Source organism: Littorina saxatilis, linkage group LG16 (genome assembly GCF_037325665.1).
Source record: "Littorina saxatilis isolate snail1 linkage group LG16, US_GU_Lsax_2.0, whole genome shotgun sequence".
Lineage (NCBI taxonomy): Eukaryota > Metazoa > Mollusca > Gastropoda > Littorinimorpha > Littorinidae > Littorina > Littorina saxatilis.
In genome coordinates, this window is record NC_090260.1 from 4,434,335 (window position 1) to 4,452,662 (window position 18,328).

At 41.4% G+C, this 18,328-nt stretch overlaps 1 protein-coding gene across 2 annotated transcripts in view; it reads left to right on the forward strand.

The window, feature by feature from the left end:
• Positions 1–18,328, forward strand: part of LOC138950262 (uncharacterized) — a 323,654-nt gene that overhangs the window by 3,732 nt on the left and 301,594 nt on the right. Inside the window, exon 2 of one of the 2 annotated variants that reach the window (XM_070322016.1) lies at positions 10,683–10,752. The exons of the other annotated variant lie outside the window; for it this stretch is intronic. Coding sequence (XP_070178117.1) covers positions 10,702–10,752 — 51 coding nt within the window. The 5' untranslated portion in view covers positions 10,683–10,701. The remainder of the gene's footprint in view (positions 1–10,682; positions 10,753–18,328) is intronic. 2 annotated transcript variants of the gene reach the window in all.

Below are 18,328 nucleotides of genomic sequence, written 5' to 3' on the forward strand. Positions count from 1 at the left end.
ATAAAGGATTTATATATAACTTCAAGTGATTTTCTGTTTAAACGATGCTTGAATAAACCAAAACACGCAATTGACTTTCTACATTTAGCAATTAGACTTTTTATGTGGGAATCCCATTTACAATTACCTTGTAGAATGACGCCAAGGTGCTTGTGATTTTCAACATCAACTAAGTGTGCATCTTCGAAATACAATGGTGGAAGTAAAACATTTTGTTGCCTACAAATGTCCAACAATTCTGTCTTTTGACAATTAAAAGTGACTTTCCATTTAGAAGCCCATGTGCGAATTTTATCCAAATCAGAATTCAAAATCTCTGCTCGTACATCATCGTTATCTAAACTTAAATACATACTCGTATCGTCTGCAAAGAGTTTCAACACTGATTCAAGACCAACACCAATATCGTTAATATAAATGAGAAATAAAAGAGGTCCTAAGACAGAACCCTGAGGGACACCAGCAGAAGGGGTAGCATAACTTGATTTGGTTCCTTTCAATACTACTGCTTGTCTGCGATCGCTCAAGTAATTTTCAAACCAAACAAGCAAGGGACCTCTTATACCTATCGCCTCAAGCTTGTGGAGCAGACCGCGATGCCAGACTTTATCAAAAGCTTTGGATACATCAAAAAATATTGCCTGTGACATAATGTTTTTATCAAGTGCAACACAAAAATCATCATATATACTCAATAGTTGATAAACAGTCGAATCACCAGCAATAAAACCAGATTGGCAGTGTGTAATCAAATCATAATTTTTCAAATAACCAAACACACGGATTTGTATACATTTTTCAAGCACCTTCCCAATACAACTCAGCAAAGAGATTGGACGGTAGTTGGAACAAGCACTCCTATCGCCTTTCTTAAAAATGGGCGTAATGTGAGCAGTTTTCCAGACAACTGGAAAAACACCCTCAGACAAGGATCTGTTAAAGAGAACTGTAAGCGGTGGAACGATAACAGGTAATCCATCTACAAGCAATTTATTATGTATTCCGTCAGGGCCCACGGCCTTGGATAAATTTAAATTCCTTAACACTTGGACAACTTCAGCTTCTGTTAATTCAAAAGTCGATAAAGATGTATTACACCAATTTGCCTCGGGCAGGGGATCGTCTGGATTTTCAACTTTAGACTGGCTTTCAAAATAATTATTAAACAAAATCGTTTTTTCACAAATGTTATCAATAATTTTTCCATTATCTTCTAGTGGTGGAATTTCGTTACATGCAACACCTTTTTTCTTCAAGAAGGAATTAACAAGTTGCCACCAATTTTTGCTTCCGAAGTTCTGTTTACAATTTATCCTCTCATCAAGTTCTAGAAAATAATCTCTTTTTCTTTTACGAATTTCGTCTGTATACTGATTTCTAGTCAGGCGGAATAATGCCCACTGCTCAGGTGTATTTAAGCGCTTAGCAACTTGATGTATACAATTTTTTTGCGTTTCGTAATTGTAAAATATGTTCAGTCATCCATGGGGCATCATCTTCACGTACTGTTATTATCTTAACAGGCATACATGTTTTTGCAACACGGAATAAATGTTCAGAAAACAAGGCAGCAGCTTCGTCAATGGACGCATTTAAAACTGTGTTCAAAAGATCAATTTTGTTCAATTCAAACAAAAATGTATCAACATCTAACTTGGCATAATTATATATAGTCCTTTTGAACTGACCTTTTTTTAATCTCTGTGACGTTAATTTTACACATGGCACAGAATGGTCACTACAAATGGGGGGTAACACTACAACTTCACTGATTAAGTTTATACTCGTGGTCAGGATCAGATCGATGCATGATGATTTAGTTTCTGTAATACGTGTGGGTTCAGTAACGAGCTGGTGCAGATTGTTTTTTTGTATTAAATTAAGAAAGTGGGGAGATGGATTATTCAAAAAATCTTCGTTAAAGTCTCCAAGAATTAGAAATTTATGTGGTGTTCTCATTACTTGCTTTACAGATTCGTCAACCAAGTGCCAATAGTCAATCCGAGAGTCTGGTGGTCGGTAAAATGAACCAACCAGCACAGTTTCTTGCAATAATTTAGTTTCTACCCAGACTGCTTCAAGGCCTGGAATTAACAAATCAGGCCTTGGTTTGCAAATAAAATCGTTTTTCACATAAACAGCTACCCCTCCATATCCATCTGGCCTATCAAGACGCACTGGGGGATGAAATCCTTTGAGGCATAAACTGTCGTTTGATATCGAGTCACACAACCAAGTTTCTGACAAAGTCACAATATCGTGCTCTTTAACTTCACATTGTAAAATATCAATCTTGTTTCGCAAACTACGTACATTTATATGCAAAATAGAGGTATCTTTAACATGCTCTCTACCAGGCGGGCCTGGGTTTGGGTGGACATCTCCTGACAATAAAACCATCAGCAAAATGACAAAAACATGTGTCACAAAACTATGCACGAATATAATGTTCCAAAACATATGCCCGTAACGCTTACTTCCAATTGGTTGACTAAAATAGGAAGGTTGCGATTTTGAGTCGGGTATGGGGTTTAAGGGTGTGGAGTTGAAACATTCAATATTTTTCTCGTAGTACACACACAAGAAATGTGCATGGAAAAAGATGAAGAGAGCTGTTCGAAAACCATTTTGTCCGTGAAAAACTAAATACATATATACCAGGACGGTGTCAAGATCAAGAAAAAACAATTTTTGCGAGCACCTGGCCGATATTGCGTAAAAACAACCAACCCTGGATCTGAAATTAACGATGTCTAAAGGCATTCAAAATTTAGGTTACAACTTCTTTGAAGAAGAAGAACCAGGGCTGGGCATCGGTAGCTAGGCATGGGACAAGCATCAGTGAACGGGTCTCTCTCTCTAAAAGGGAATAACAGTGGTTAAGGGGCGAAAAACAGGGGAAAGCTATAGCGAAAAGCAGGTAAACAAAGATGTCATAAACGTTTTTAAATCGAAGCTGTTTATAGCAGACGGACTTTTGATCCGCTGTGGTCTCACACTTTTACATAAATCTTTCAATATAATTCCTTATTCGACAAGTTGTCGGGCAGACAGCTGTACCTCATAATTATGTGTTTCCACTACCACACTCATAAATCTCCTCTGTAGTGTATTACTGAAGGACAATCGATCCGAAAATGTTCGAATTGAGAGAGGAAAAATGGCGGTCGGCCGGACGTGTGCTTAAGGTCCGACCGTCAGCAGACGGATCCGTTCAGTCGAGATTCACACACTTTCACAAATATATTTCGACATAATGCATTATTCATTAAGTTATCGGACAGACAGCTGTATGCCACGGTTATTTACACATCCGCTTAGCTCTTCTTGTTAATTTGTATCGTATTAAAGAACTATGGACCAGAAAAGTATCGAATCGAAGAATGTTTTGCTCTGGCCGGTGTAACAGTCGAGCATGCGCATTGAACCTCCACAGTCACTAGGCACATGCAAATTAGTAATTAACACGCGAAAATTACTAATTTTTATTTTTGGCGCTAGTAAGCCGTCAGGAAGCGAGCCAAAATTGAAAATGAGTAATACACACGTAAAAATTAGTAATTAACACTTGAAAATTAGTCATTTTCACGACATAATTGTACTTTTCTCGTGACAATTTGTAATTTTCACGTGTTAATTACTCATTTTCACGTGTTAATGACTAACTTTCAGTTTTGGCACTAGTAAGCCGTCATAGGAACCGGCTGTAAGCGAACGTCCCTGATATTTGCTCAGACGAGGCCTACAAATTGAAAACTCTTTCGGCCATGTCGCTTATGGCGAATACTACTTGGCTTGCTGTGTCACTTCAGATTTACACTCGTTGCTTTTTGTATGTCAAAAAGTTCGCTTTCGCTCGCATTTCAATTGAAACAAATCGCGTAAATCTGACATGACACAGCAAGCCATGTAGTATTCTGTTTATCTTACACAATATTCTTGCGTGTCTTTTGCTCAAAACGTCCCACAGTCGAAGCACCTAAATGTATAACGCGTCTTATGGAAGATGATCAACTGCCTCTTGAAATATTTGACGTCAAAGCAAAAAGACGTCACTATAGAAAGTATAACGTGACGTGTACGTTCTCAACATACATCCAGGGGAAACAACAGGGGCAAAAGTGTTCCCAGAATGACGTGTGTCTCGGTGACTTAGGCATCATGAGCTGTGGAAAATTGGGTCCCTTGCCAGACTAGTTTGACACGACCTCATTTACATAATATAAACACGTGTGAGGATATGGTGTAGTTATCTAATGAGGGAGGGGGGGGGGGGTCTCTCTTACCTGTGTAGGATAAAACAACATAACTAATGTCATCATAAAGGTTCCGTGTGTATTTTGCGAAATGTGTTGGCACCAAAGTGTAAAGGCAATATGTCATGATGTTATTGCAATGTACCGTGTTGTTGTTGTTGACATTACTTAAACGGATTGAAACATGGCATGTTCCAGCTCTGTGAAGAAATACACCTACACTGTTCAGGAAACCATAGCGTCATTCTCACAACAAGACAGTTGAACAAAACTGACTGTTCTTGATACAAATGTGATTGTTCCCTCCACTGACATGCAAAACATGTTCAGTTTTAGCTGCTTTGATGTTAGGTCGGTTTTACCCCGGGAACCTTACTTTTATGCATTTGATTTTCGGGGGGGGGGGGGGGGGAGGTCGTCTGTTCCACTGGTTAGACATTTTCTAATGTAAAATCAACCTGCTTGCTGAATACAGTAGGGGGACGATTTGCCTACCCAGTCATATAACTCGTTTGACAACAAACGGCCTCACTAAAAATACCTGCATTCAAGTTGTTTGTTAAGGCGCGTTGTACATTTAGCTTGCCGTTGAAGCAAGGCTCCTTTCAGAGCAACAGAAGCAGAACATGTCATGGCACACCCTTTATTTCATCCACACGTTAGTTTAAGCTATTCTGGTAGTTATGTCGCAATAGTGGGGCAGGGGGGGGGGGTTATTGTATAACGCTGTGTAAGTCTGCGTCGAGCTTTCTGCCGACTGCTTGGGGCTCCATGTTGGCGAGCGGCACAAGGCGCAGGCGGGAGGGTGAGGGGGGGGGGGGCACTTTTCTGTTGCACAAGTTTTACTTATTGGATGTTTCAACACTACGTAACAGAGGAATATACACTGACTGGTCAATTGGCCTCACGTAACAGAAAAACAAGTCGCGTTTAGCAAAATTACTACATTTAGTCAACCCGTCCAACTCACAGTCACAGAATGAAATACCAGGCATTGTAAAGGTGTGTTGTTTTTACCACTGGCTCAAACACAGCACACAGTACACAGCAGCCAAAGGAAAGCATAGTGTCAGTCTTACAACACGACAGGTGAACAAATCTGACTCCTCTGAATACACCTGTGATTGTTCTGAATACACCTGTGATTGTTCTGAACACACCTGTGATTGTTCAAGTCACCAGCCTGCAACACTTGTTCAGTTTTAGCTGCTCTGATGTCAGGTCGATTTTACCGCGGGAATCTTACTAATTCTGTGCATTTGATGTTCAGGGGTGTGGCTGTTGTCTGTTCCACTGATAAGACATTATCTGATGTGACATCAACTTGGTTGCTGAGCATGGGTGGGAGTGGGGGTGGGCATCAATGGCTTTTCCAGTCATATAACCGGTTTGACAACAAACAGCCTCACTAAAAATACCTGCATTCAGAAATCTCTGTCTAGTGTTTCTAGGCGTTGTACATTGAGCTACCCTTTGAAGCGAAACTCCTTTCAAAGCAACAGAAGCAGAACATTTCATTGACGCACTCTTTCTTCAACAGGTAAGTGGAGCCATTCAGGTAGTTACATCAGAATGGCGAGCACATCAAGCTTTAAGACCCCCCCCCCACACACACACACACAAACACACTCTACCCTTTTCACGAACGAGCTGCCATAAACAAAACCTGAACATTCAAAACCTGTTTAAAGGGAACTCAGAACAAGTCGCGTAAGGCATTTGATGTTCACAACATTTAGTCAGTCTGTCGAACTCACAGAATGAAACTGAACGCACTGCATTTTTTTTCTCACCAAGACAATACAGCGCTTCTTCGTCAATGTCCGCGGCATGAAAATCGCTCACTTTTCACCTGCTAAACGAAGTTAAATTGACAAGCCAGTATAGCACAGCGGTATATTACGCAACGGAGGAAAGCGCGCTTTTCTGTATTCTTTTTAACTTTCGGAGATTATTTTTAATACAAACATTATCTCTTTAAGTTTTTGAAATCAGGAAAATGTAAAAAAATAAGATGGAATCATTGTTGGATCAATTTCACATATTTTAATCGCAGTACCTAATTAAACTATTTTTGTTAATTGTGATCAAATTTTTAGATTAAACATGACACATGTATATCATTTTAGCTTCAGAATGTGATGAAGGATACGATGCAATCATTGGTAAATCTGTTTGCAAAAATTCGATTTTTAATGACAACTTTAATTAGCAAATTCATTAACTATTTCTTAAGCTTCGGAGCTGCAATGCAATTCCATAGTCCGGACTTCGTCAAAGATTGATTGACCAAAATTTAAACCAATGTGGTTGAAAAAAGAGAGTGTGACAGTGGCGCCTCACGTCTCACAAAAAGCCTGATATGACGTCATCAAAGACGTTTATCAACACAATGATATCATACCAAGGAACTCTCATGTGACGTTTCATAAAAATCGGTCCAGTAGTTTTCTCTGAATCGCTTTACACACATACACACACACACACATACATACATACACACACACACACACACACACACACACACACACACACACACACACGCACACACACATACACATACACACACACACATACACATACACATACACCACGACCCTCGTCTCGATTCCCCCTCTATGTTAAAACATTTAGTCAAAACTTGACTAAATGTAAAAAAAGAGTTAAAAGTGTCTTTTTGCTTATATTGTTTAATGGAATTTGTTATACATTATAGTAAAAAGAGTTTACACAAAAAGCAAGAATATTTGGAAAAACGTTTTCACGCAAGATGTATTTGGAAAGTTTCTTATTATCTCAGCAAAGTTCTGTCGCTGCCAATCTGTGAAAATGCATATAACACAAAGAAGCCTTAGCATCGGGAAACACCACCTTCTTCAGAACGCAGGAAACACCCTTGGTGTCTAGTGGTTGCTAAAGAAGTTAACAGACTTATTATGCACTCCCAAAATCAAATACTTTGCATCGCCTGATTAAGATCTTTTTTACAATAGCCGCGACTTATATATTTTTAAGTCTCAAAATAATGCGGTCAATATCTGTATGCACCCGCCATGCAGAGTGGGTACTCTGAAGCGACCAGCGGAAGATGCTCGTGTTGCTCGACAATTCTCACCTCGCGTTGGAACGACCAATACACTGTATCAAGACGATCCAATGGTTTACTCTCAGCTGTCTCTACTTTTCTGAACAGAATTCAATGACCGCTGAATTCTGACATCAACGAAGAATGCAAACAGCGACCACCGAGTGTTGCTTGGCAACAGGTGCTGCAGCGGGCTGTTCGCTGAGTGTGTAGAATGCAAACAGCGACCACCGAGTGTTGCTTGGCAACAGGTGCTGCAGAGGGCTGTTCGCTGAGTGTGTAGAATGCAAACAGCGACCACCGAGTGTTGCTTGGCAACAGGTGCTGCAGCGGGCTGTTCGCTGGGTGTGTAGAATGCAAACAGCGACCACCCAGTGTTGCTTGGCAACAGGTGCTGCAGCGGGCTGTTCGCTGAGTGTGTAGAATGCAAACAGCGACCACCGAGTGTTGCTTGGCAACAGGTGCTGCAGCGGGCTGTTCGCTGAGTGTGTAGAATGCAAACAGCGACCACCGAGTGTTGTTTGGCAACAGGTGCTGCAGCGGGCTGTTCGCTGAGTGTGTAGACCGTTGATGGCCTTGCTCATGTTGAAGGTCGTCACATTCAGATCTTATTAACTATATGGAGTCTGTCTCAGCTGTATACCCTTTATAAATGCAATAAAACTGCATATACACATAATCAATGCTGGTTTGGCATTCCGTAATAGGTGGCACTGTAACGATAATTATATTTTTTTACCTATACTGGATACCGTACGCTGGCGTTCCATATTGGAAGCTCGGGAATATTTTAGTTCTTTTTAACAATTGTCATTTTAGTGTAAATACATGGTATTTTGATTGTTACAATTGCCTACAACCAACAGTGGCACTTATTAGAATTGAACAAACAAAAAACCATTAAAATCATCAAACTTTGCTTGTAGCAGCCTGCAACTCTACAGCAAAGACGCCGGTTGACAGTAGCCTGTGATGACATGGACCCAGTACACAATGAGAATCTTCCTCATTTTGAGAAGAAACAGACTCAAATATTTACAGTATTTTTCTAGATTATCTTGTATGTCTGTAGAATTTATCCCAAAGCATGCTAACCCCTTGATGAAGTATGTACAGTCTGCAGAAAAATAAAGACCGTGATGAGAAGTAGGAGCCAAACCCCCCCCCCCCCCTCTGGATTCCACTGTCCCGAAAATGGGACGCTTGCTTCAGCTCGCACCATATCACCATTAATTCATTTCTGATAAAAACAAGAAAACCCCTTTCGCATTAGGTTATGCTGAACAATATTTCTTCATAATGGTGTTTAAACAGTTTTTAAACAAAAAAATTACATGGTGATATGGACTTTGACGATGACAGTTAAGTGCACGCGCCAATACCCCAACATGTGCAAATTACTGCCTCGACAGAATTTAGGGGGGGGGGGGGAAGCACAGAAGCTACCTGGTTGTGCGTTGTGCTTAGGGCCCACCTAGTCCAATTAAGAACATAAATCTGAACTATCACCGCTATGTTAATGCTTGCAGTAGATTCTATTCAGCATCCATCACACGGGACAGTGGGCTTGTTTAGATTAAAGGTAAGTATCACCTCTATGTTAATGCCAGTAGTGGATTCCATTCAGTGTCCATCACACGGGACAGTGGGTTTGTTTAGATTAAAGGTAAGTATCACCTCTATGTTAATGCCAGTAATGGATTCCATTCAGCATCCATCACATGGGATAGCGGGCTTGTATGTCACCTCTATGTGTACGTGTGTGTGTGTGTGTGTGTGTGTGTGTGTGTGTGTGTGTGTGTGTGTGTGTGTGTGTGTGTGTGTCCCCCTGGATGTGTGTTTGTGTGTGTGTGTATGTATGTGTGTGTGTGTGTGTGTGTGTGTGTGTGTGTGTGTGTGTGTGTGTGTGTGTGTGTGTGTGTGTGTGTGTGTCCGTCTATCTATCTATACCTGTCTGTGTCTGGGTTCTTGCTGTCCTGAAGTATGAGGTATGTATTGGCATTGGCAGGAAGGTGGAGGCTGATGGGGGGGAGGGGGGGAGGGGAGGTTGTTGAGAGGGGGAGGAGGGAGGGGGTCAGACGATGATGGTGGCGGTTGGGTGGCTAAGAGTGAAGCAGGCAATTTACCGACTCTGATATTTCCTTTTGTCAAGTTTCAAAGCTTGATGTTCTCGCTTTTGCAAAATAACTTCCTGAATGGCATCACAACAGAGTGCGCCAATAAAATGTTCTGCTCCTGTTTCTTTGAAAGGAGTTTCGCTCCACAGGGTAGTTGTAGGCCTATATACAGCACGCCTTGAACAAAACAACCAGGCAGATATATTTGAATGCGGGTATTCTTAGTGAGGCTGTTTGTTGTCACACCAGTTATATGACGGGGACGGCCATTCCTCCCCTGTCCCCGCCTGTTACCGCTCGCCAACATGTAGACCCAGGCTGCCGGGCATCCCCCACCCCAACCACCCAACATGGAGACCCAGGCTGCCGGGCATAAGCTCGACGTATACTTACACAGCGTAACATGATATCCCCCACCCCAACCACCCAACATGGAGACCCAGACTGCCGGGCATAAGCTCGACGTATACTTACACAGCGTAACATGATATCCCCCACCCCAACCACCCAACATGGAGACCCAGGCTGCCGGGCATAAGCTCGACGTATACTTACACAGCGTAACAGGATGTCCCCCACCCCAACCACCCAACATGAAGACCCAGGCTGCCGGGTGTACACTCGACGTATACTTACACAGCGTAACATGATATCCCCCACCCCAACCACCCAACTTCCTTGACTATGGCTCCCTCCCGCACCCTGTGTTGTTACGGACTGTTGCACATCCGGGTCACACATGCCTCACACGACGGTTACACTTACCTTTAATCTATACAAGCCCACTGCACACACTTTTTTTAACTGGGCATTTCTCGAGAAATGAGCTGACATTTTAGTGTTATGATCTACTTTGGCATATTGCGCTACAGGGAATCCGGGTTAGTTTCATACACAATTTATACTGTGAGAAAGGCCGCTGAATTAGGACTTAAAAATAACATGTCTCTTCTCTGTGACAAACATGCATCTGTGTATGTGCAAGATGCTAGGCCAGAATATAACACTAGAAACAAAACAATGACTTGGACTTATGTTGTTAATTGCATGCGTTACATTTTCTGTCTTTTGTTTTGTTTTAATTGTGTCTATTATACGCTAGTTTTATTCATCCTACACTTTGTTTGGGATTTTGATACCACGATCAAGACTCAATATAATGTACACGTGTTTCGAGTAGCAAAGCGGCTTTGGTCATTGGGTCACGTGGTGTTGGTGTTCCAGGTGAGACAGGGCGAGCACAATGGCGAGCCAGCAGGGAGGAGGCGGGGCCAGACCCAAGACACCACGTCAGGTAGGTCACTGTCTGTGTGTCTGGTCGTCAGGTAGGTCACTGTCTGTGTGTCTGGTCGTCAGGTAGGTCACTGTCTGTGTGTCTGGTCGTCAGGTAGGTCACTGTCTGTGTGTCTGGTCGTCAGGTAGGTCACTGTTTGAGAGTAACACTGACCTACTTTCGCTTGGTGGACCACAATTACTACGCTTGTCTGACTATGTCCTGTGCCAGAAACATGTTGACATTATGGGTGTTACTGTTCGCGTAAGGGTAAGCTTAAAGCTACGAAATTCAAGACAGCAGCCCTATTCAACATCGAATTCAACCGTTTGCATTTACATAAAAACCTGTATGCTCGTTTAGTATGGACCGGTGTAACACGAGAAAATTACTCCCACAAGATTGTTTACTTCGGAGTAATAATTTCGTACGAAAATGTTACTCCCTTTACGAAAAAGTACTCCCTCATTACACCAGAAAATTACTCCCCACGACAGGTGAGTTCCGAGTAAACATTTCGTACACAAATGTTACTCCCCTGACGAATGAATAACGAATAAATTACTTCACCCTAACACTAGCAATTTAACTTCCCACGCCAGGTGTACGAAATTGTTAGTCACTGGTCTCCTGTTAGTCTTGGTGGTGGAAGGGGTGGAGGGAGGAGTAGCGCGACATTTGTTTTGCACGAGATCACATATTGGCATTATCCCTTCACCCGCATCCTATTTTCGCATACGAGATTTTTACTGGAAGTAAAAAAAAATGGGGAGTAACAATTTCGTGGAGGGAGTAATGTTTTCGTGCCTTGGGGAGTTAATTTCTCGTACGAAAGGTACGTGTACTCGGAGTAAGAATGTCGTACATTTTTACTCCAGAGTAAATTGTTCGTGGAGTAAAAATGTCGTGTTACACCGGCCTCTGATCAACACATCCATGAAATATTCTTCTATAAAAAAGATAAGTCTCAATAAGACACACGCAAACTAAAACTCTGTCTCCTCTACATCGTCGCGTCATAATTGTAACACGCGGTTGCTGTTTTTCTCCACATAGTTAGCTGTTTATAAAAGCATAAAAAATGATTCATACGTTGATTACCAATGAGAAGCAGACGACAATAACGGATGTGGAATACTCGTTTCGTGGGAAACATGTTGCGTCATTTCCGATTATTTTTCCCGTAAACACAGCGACAGACTCCCAGTCACTCAGTCTAGCTTGGGATAAAACCGTGAAGCGATTACGTCCCTTTGTTTAAAATACATGACGTAATCTTCTTCTTCTTCTTCTTCTTCTTCTTCTTCTTCTTCTTCTTCTTCTTCTTCTTCTTCTTCGTTCATAGGGTGAAACTCCCCCGTCCACTCATGTTTTCGCACGAGTGGGTTTCTACTTGCAGGACCGTTTTTACCCCGCCATTCAGGCAGCCATACGCCGTTTTCGGATGAAGCAAACTGGGTATTTTCGTGTTTATATAAACCACCCAACCCTGATATTGATTATATGATCTTTTCCGTGCGTACTTGGTCTTGTGCTTGCGTGTACACACGAAGGGGGATAAGGCACTAGCAGGTCTGCACATAAGTTGGCCTGGGAGATCGGAAAAATCTCCACCCTTAACCCATCAGGCGGCCGCGGCCAGGATTTGAACTGACGACCTCCCGATTAGCAGGCCGATGCCTTATCCACTAGGTCACTGCGCCTGTCCACGTGACGTAATACTACATTTGACGCGACCGCGACGACACTTTTCTTAATTCTTGTCCAAAAGTGTTTTTTTCACGTGTTTTCTAACACTGGGTAACAGGAGGTTTGACGCCCCACACACATGGGAAAGCCGAGACTATTAATGGCGGCCATCATGCGCTATGTTCCAAATCCTACAACAACATTGGGAATAACACATTAAAATACACATTTTAATTCGTACGCACGTGCTTATCCCAACGACATAAAATTACAAACATAAACATTCAATGCAACGTATTAACAAAATTATGATGACATTTGTTTTTCCTCGGACAAAGAGAAAAATATTTCTTATATTCGGAGTCTCCGGATAAGTAAAACATCGGATATAAGAAAGCAAAAATAACTTCCCCTGGACTTTCTTTTAAGCGGGTTCCACTACATTGTCCTGTCTTGCAGGGCTCTGAAACAATGCAGCAAGCTTCAAGAAAGGAAGGATGGCTGGTTGTCCGCAAAACATATTTGATGGGGCTTGTAAAGGTTAGTATCGTTTAAACGTCTTGCTTGTTCAGGCGTTTGAGTCTTCATTTATCTGAGATGTATTTACAACGCTTTCAAATTAGTTTTCGTCTTGAACTTCCTGTGATTTCGGTCCTGGAAGGTCACTTCTGCTTATATAGTGACACGATGTGACACATCTTTGATTTAGACAAATGTACAACAACATGTTGTACTGTTTTAAATGTCATACCGTACACAATTACAGTTAGGATGTACTAGCTGTCAGCCAACGGCTTATCCCAAGTTTGAGCTGAGCACCAGGCTCTTCGTTTAGTTTCAACATCAAAGAAAATGAAACAAAACAAAACAAAACAAATATATGAATGAATGAATAATTGCATTGAATGAATGAATGAATGCAAGGCCACTTATTGTAATCAATTACATTGACATTTTTGTCATACAATCTTTAACATGCTCCACACTATGGTATTGCATTTTATTTTTTATTTTGAAATCCCGTTCATAAAAGAAACTCCTCAGACAGAAATTGCCCTTACATGTTTGACGTTTTAAAAGAAAATTCACGTCAATATTATTTGCTTATTAACAAGCATGGCAGTTTTTGAATAGCTTAATTTGGTGACGTCATTTCTTTTTTACATACCTGGATTTAATACGGCTTTTTTACGGTCATAAAAGCTTGGACTTGCAAAGTGTTAGTAATTGACACATGAATATTGCATTCATGGCTTCGAAAGCATATACAAGTATGAAACACGTATTTGTTTAACAACTCGATCAAAGGTAAACATTTGGTTGAGTTGCTTTTGATTTGACAGGTCTTTAAAGGATAAATATTAACTCACATTGATGTTAATTTAAGATAATGTCTTCATGTGTCCATGTGACTGTATAACCATTTAAGTAAATCATGACTAATCTGACCAATCAGGACTGATCTTAGGTGACCCTCTCGAAGTAATGACACTCTGGCCGGAACTCTTTCTGTTTATTTTTTTCTAAAACCAATGCAAGACATAGTGCATTCTTGAATCACTAATATCAGGTGACTTTTTTCTGAGGAATGACGCTTTTTACATTTAGTCAAGTTTTTACTAAATGTTTTAAAGGTACTGAACTTGTCAAATCCAGGTGCACGGAGCCCATGGGGCTTTTAGTCATACCTCAGGCAGCTATCCGTTAGAAGAACTACCAAGTTTCATTGACTTGCACCCAAAGAGTCAAGAACTGCGATTTTTTTACGAATTAATTTCGTACACGGACCCGGCTAGTCTTGACCTATTTTTAGGATCTAAATTTAGATCAGGTAGATCACCACATCATGCACAAAAAGACACGTCACTAGCAAACTATGTCAGACATCATCATGAGTTTGTGTAAAACAAAATGGAGGCCGGAATCACTCAGTTGAATCGAACTCCGACCAAACACCACGTAATAACTAGGTTAATGTATGCACTCGCGTGAACAAGAAACTGTCGAGCTTCACAGATGTCGTCGTTGGGTAGTTTTGGGTTTGTTTTACTACCATAGGAGGATTTTTGAACTGTAAATGCACTCAGCTGCAACAAAAACGCAAAACGAAGGCTGTGAGCTGCACTGTGCCTTTAACATAGAGGGGGAATCGAGACGAGGGTCGTGATGTGTGTATGTGTGTCTGTGTGTGTGTGTAGAGCGATTCAGAGTAAACTACTGGACCGATCTTCACGACATTTTTCATGAGAGTTCCTGGGTATAATATCCACAGACATTTTTTTTTTTTTTTTTTTGGATAAATGTCTTTGATGACGTCATATCCGGTATTTTGTAAAAGTTGAGGCGGCACTGTCACACCCTAATTTTTCACTCAAACTGATTGACATTTTGGCCAAGCAATCTTCGACAAAGGCCGGACTTTGGTATTGCATTTTAGCTTGGTGGCTGAAAAATTAATTAATGACTTTGGTTATTACAAATCTGAAAATTGTAATTAAAAATGTGTTTTTATAAAGCGATCCAAAATTACGTTGATCGTATTATTCATCATTTTCTAATTCCAAAAACATATAAATGTGTTATATTTGTATTAAAAACAAGCTCTGAAAATTACAAATATAAAAATTATGATTAAAATTAAATTTCTGAAATCGATTTAAAAACAATTTCATCTTATTCCTTGTCCGTTCCTGATTACAAAAACATATAGGTATGATATGTTTGGATTAAAAACACGTTCAGAGAGTTAAAAAGAATAGAGATATAGAAAAGCGTGCTATCCTCCTCAGGGCAACCACTACTGCGCTTTTCTGGATTGTTAATTTCACTGCCTTTGCCACGAGCGGTGGACAGACGATGCTTCGAGTGTACGGTCTTGCGCAAAAAATCCAATGCGTTCAGTTTCATTATGTGAGTTCGACTGAGCTTGACTAATTGTTGTATTTTCGCCTTACGCGACTTGTTAATCATTCATATATAATAATACACTCTTTAACAGTACCGAAAAGCCAATGTTGACGTGAGGGTGCAAGGAATGACTAGGCACACTCAACTTCTCAGCGCGCGCGCGCGCGAGCGTGTGTGTGCGTGTGTGTGTGTTTCTGTGTGTGTCTGTGTGCGTCTATGTGTGTCCGTGCGTGTGCGTGTGCGTGTGTGTGTGTGTGTGTGTGTGTGTGTGTGTGTGTGTGTTTTGTGCGTGTGTGTGTGTGTGTCTGTGTCTATGTCTGTCCGTGTCTCTGTGTTTTCAATACAGAATATTTTTTTCTACCCACCACCAGAGTCACAGAGGGAGATACTGTGTGCTGGAAGGTCACTCCAGGCTGGTGATCTACAAGGACGACACCAAAACCAAGGTCAAGGCCGTGTGTCCTCTTCAGCAGGTTCTGGACGTCACGGTACGTGATAATTATTTATTTATTAAGGAGATTTCTATAGCGCATCACTAAAAGCACTATGCGATTGATGACCTTTACTTAAAGTTTTACAAGCCTGAGTAATCAGCAAATCTTAATCAGCAGTATATCGTATCTGCGTGACCGGCTGGTGCCCAGTGTGCCAACACATACTGTTGATGATTTTCTCAGACGTTGCTGAAGCTAAAGCTTGTTTATGTAACGCCCAGCGGTGTGCGTCACTGAATTTTGAATAATTTGTTCGTAATCTGTGCAGTACGTAGGCCTGTTATGAGTGAATGTCTGCAGATGTTGTCAGGATGGCTACCGACAAACACGTGACTAAACAAACGACCATAAAAACACAGGCAATCACAGAACCAACAACCATGCAAACACGTGACTAAACACACGACCATAACAACACAGGCAATCACAGAACCAACAACCATGTAAACACGTGACTAAACACACGACCATAAAAACACAGGCAATCACAGAACCAACAACCATGCAAACACGTGACTAAACACACGACCATAACAACACAGGCAATCACAGAACCAACAACCATGTAAACACGTGACTAAACACACGACCATAACAACACAGGCAATCACAGAACCAACAACCATGTAAACACGTGACTAAACACACGACCATAACAACACAGGCAATCACAGAACCAACAACCATGCAAACACGTGACTAAACACACGACCATAACAACACAGGCAATCACAGAACCAACAACCATGTAAACACGTGACTAAACACACGACCATAACAACACAGGCAATCACAGAACCAACAACCATGCAAACACGTGACTAAACACACGACCATAACAACACAGGCAATCACAGAACCAACAACCATGTAAACACGTGACTAAACACACGACCATAACAACACAGGCAATCACAGAACCAACAACCATGTAAACACGTGACTAAACACACGACCATAACAACACAGGCAATCACAGAACCAACAACCATGCAAACACGTGACTAAACACACGACCATAACAACACAGGCAATCACAGAACCAACAACCATGTAAACACGTGACTAAACACACGACCATAACAACACAGGCAATCACAGAACCAACAACCATGTAAACACGTGACTAAACACACGACCATAACAACACAGGCAATCACAGAACCAACAACCATGCAAACACGTGACTAAACACACGACCATAACAACACAGGCAATCACAGAACCAACAACCATGTAAACACGTGACTAAACACACGACCATAACAACACAGGCAATCACAGAACCAACAACCATGCAAACACGTGACTAAACACACGACCATAAAAACACAGGCAATCACAGAACCAACAACCATGTAAACACGTGACTAAACACACGACCATAACAACACAGGCAATCACAGAACCAACAACCATGTAAACACGTGACTAAACACACGACCATAACAACACAGGCAATCACAGAACCAACAACCATGTAAACACGTGACTAAACACACGACCATAACAACACAGGCAATCACAGAACCAACAACCATGTAAACACGTGACTAAACACACGACCATAACAACACAGGCAATCACAGAACCAACAACCATGTAAACACGTGACTAAACACACGACCATAACAACACAGGCAATCACAGAACCAACAACCATGTAAACACGTGACTAAACACACGACCATAACAACACAGGCAATCACAGAACCAACAACCATGTAAACACGTGACTAAACACACGACCATAACAACACAGGCAATCACAGAACCAACAACCATGTAAACACGTGACTAAACACACGACCATAACAACACAGGCAATCACAGAACCAACAACCATGTAAACACGTGACTAAACACACGACCATAACAACACAGGCAATCACAGAACCAACAACCATGTAAACACGTGACTAAACACACGACCATAACAACACAGGCAATCACAGAACCAACAACCATGTAAACACGTGACTAAACACACGACCATAACAACACAGGCAATCACAGAACCAACAACCATGTAAACACGTGACTAAACACACGACCATAACAACACAGGCAATCACAGAACCAACAACCATGTAAACACGTGACTAAACACACGACCATAACAACACAGGCAATCACAGAACCAACAACCATGTAAACACGTGACTAAACACACGACCATAACAACACAGGCAATCACAGAACCAACAACCATGTAAACACGTGACTAAACACACGACCATAACAACACAGGCAATCACAGAACCAACAACCATGCAAACACGTGACTAAACACACGACCATAACAACACAGGCAATCACAGAACCAACAACCATGCAAACACGTGACTAAACACACGACCATAACAACACAGGCAATCACAGAACCAACAACCATGTAAACACGTGACTAAACACACGACCATAACAACACAGGCAATCACAGAACCAACAACCATGTAAACACGTGACTAAACACACGACCATAACAACACAGGCAATCACAGAAC